This window comes from Colobus angolensis, unplaced genomic scaffold (genome assembly GCF_000951035.1).
Source record: "Colobus angolensis palliatus isolate OR3802 unplaced genomic scaffold, Cang.pa_1.0 Scaffold297, whole genome shotgun sequence".
Taxonomy (NCBI): Eukaryota; Metazoa; Chordata; class Mammalia; order Primates; family Cercopithecidae; genus Colobus; species Colobus angolensis.
Window position 1 is genome coordinate 1,163,723 of NW_012116232.1, and position 2,655 is coordinate 1,166,377.

The 2,655-nt window shown below is 41.6% G+C and overlaps 1 protein-coding gene across 1 annotated transcript; it reads right to left on the reverse strand.

The window, feature by feature from the left end:
* Nucleotides 1–1,363: 1,363 nt before the first annotated feature.
* LOC105516970 (heterogeneous nuclear ribonucleoprotein A1-like) lies at nucleotides 1,364–2,299 on the reverse strand. Its single transcript, XM_011949312.1, has one exon. The coding sequence runs from the start codon at nucleotides 2,261–2,263 to the stop codon at nucleotides 1,364–1,366; it is 900 nt and encodes a 299-aa protein (XP_011804702.1). The 5' UTR covers nucleotides 2,264–2,299.
* Nucleotides 2,300–2,655: the final 356 nt, after the last annotated feature.

The following is a 2,655-nucleotide window of genomic DNA, read 5'->3' on the forward strand; positions in this document are numbered from 1 at the left end:
GACCTAATAGACATCTATAGAACTGTCCACCCCAAATCAACAGAATTATGTTCCCCTCCCCACAATACATATGTTGAAGCCTTAATCCTCAATATGACTATATTTGACTTTAGGAGGTAATTAAGGTTAAATTAGGTCATAAGTGTGAGGTCTCAGTTGGATAGGATTACTGTCTTTATAAAAAAGCAGCCCAAGAGAGCTCATTAACTCTCTCCATGCCTGTGCACCAAGGAAAGACCATGTTAGGACACAACAGGAAAGTGGACTTCTGACAGCTGTGAAGAGAGCCCTCACTTGAAACTTAATCCTACTTGACCTGGATCTTGAACTTCCTAGACTCCAGAACTGTGAGAAAATAATTTATACTGCTTAAACTATGCAATCTATAGTATTTTGTTATGGCAGCCCTGGCAAACTAATACAACGATGGAGATTTACATTTGAATAGGTAAAGCAGCACATTATGCCATGTAGAAAGCAGACCACTACCATGGTCAGAGAAACCATATCAGATTTATTGTCTCAGTGTATGCTTTAGTCTGTTTTACATTGCTATAAAGAAATAACTGGGCATTTTATTTATTTTTTTTCAAGAGAATTAAATCATTTATTGATCACACATGATAATGGATGATACACAAACTTCATTCCCATCTATAATTTTATCTGGTACCATTATTCAATTTAGATATATTACATAGGATGTGCCAACAATCACTTTTATAACCAGTAATTCCATGATTTTGCTTGGGTAATCCCTTTTAATGGTGAACTTCAGATCACAACAGTAACTATCAGTTCAACTACACCAAGGTTTCTGAAGACAATGGCTTCGCCACCCAAGCAGGTTGTATATAAATTCCAAATAGAACCTGGCATCACCTTGAAGGAATTCTAACTTCACATTGTTGGGGAAATTTACCAAGATGGCTTCAGAGTAGACTAACTTTACACAGCACATTAAAAAAAAAGAAATTTATTCAGCGTCACGATCAGACTATTACATTTAGCAATCAACAGCATGGGTGCAAAAAAAAAAAAAATCTACATTAAAACCCTTTGTTGGAATGCTTTACACTTTCCACAGAACAGAAACTAAAATAACCTGTTATACAATTAGTCACAAATACAGTCCTCGAGTTTTTTGCCCATACATGTGAGTATTTGTCTAAAACATGTCTTCTTTGTAGCAGCTAGGCCCTGCCACCACTGTGCTTGGCTGAGTTCACAAATCTGTTGTAACCTGTAGCTTCCCTGTCACTTCTCTAGCTCTCCTCTCCTGCTAAGCTTTGTTTCCTAATTAAAATCTTCTGCCACTGCCATAGCTACTGCTGCTTCTGGAACCGCCATAGCCACCTTGGTTTCATGGTTTTGCAAAGTATTGGCCTCCACGGCCATAGGCGCCAGAGCTTCTGCCTCCAAAATTTCCTCCCTTCATGGGTCCAAAATTTGAAGACTGATTGTTGTGATTGCCAAAATCATTGTAGCTTCCACCACCTCCAAAATTGCTTCCATCATTACTAAATCCATTATAGCCATCCCCACTGCCACTATATCCACCACCACCACGGCTGCCACCAAAGCCGCCACGACCACTGAAGTTTCCTCCATGACTGAAGTTGTCATTCCCACTGAAACCACCTCCACGACCACCACCAACGTTTCCAGAACCACTTCGACCTCTTTGGCTGGATGAAGCACTAGCCATCTCTTGCTTTGACAGGGCTTTCCTAACTTCACAGTTGTGGCCATTCATAGTATGGTATTTCTGAATGACAATCTTATCCACGGAGTCATGGTCGTCAAAGGTTACAAAGGCAAAGCCTCTTTTCTTGCCACTGCCTCCATCAGTCATGATTTCAATCACTTCAATTTTCCCATACTGTTCAAAATAATCTCTTAGGTGATGTTCTTCAGTGTCTTCTTTAATGCCACCAACAAATATCTTTTTCACAGTTAAGTGGGCACCTGGTCTTTGAGAATCTTCTCTTGAGACAGCTCTCTTTGGTTCCACAACTCTTCCGTTCACCTTGTGTGGCCTTGCATTCATAGCTGCATCCACCTCCTCCACAGTGGCATATGTGACAAACCCAAAGCTCCTGGAACGCTTGGTGTTTGGATCTCCCATTACCACACAGTCCGTGAGCGTTCCCCATTGCTCAAAATGGTTCCTCAGGCTCTCATCGGTTGTTTCAAAGCTCAACCCTCCAATGAAGAGCTTCCTCAGCTGTTCGGGCTCTTTAGGAGACTCTGACTTAGACATGACAGCAGGGAGAAGACAGACTTTAACGATGCTTCTTCGGCGGCATCCACGGGCAGAAAGGACATAACTGAGTAATTTATTAATAAAAGTGGTTTGTTTGGTTCATGATTCTGCAGGCTGTACAAGAAGCATGGCACAAGGATCTCCTTCTGGTGAGGACCTTAAGAAGCTCTTAATAATGGTGGAATGGGAAAGGAGAGCCACCATGTCACATGGCAAAAGGTGATGAAAGACAAAGAAGGAGGAAGGTGGTAGGCTATTTTGAAATGACTAGCTTTCATGTGAACTGATAGAGGGAGAAATCATTCATTACCTCAGGGAGGGCACCAAGTCATTCATGAGACATTCAACTCCTTGACCTAAACACCTCCCACTAGGCCTCACCTCCAACA

Excerpts from the sequence above, each read along its gene's own strand:
- LOC105516970 (XM_011949312.1), bottom strand. The coding sequence starts at position 2,263 with ATGTCTAAGTCAGAGTCTCCTAAAGAGCCCGAACAGCTGAGGAAGCTC.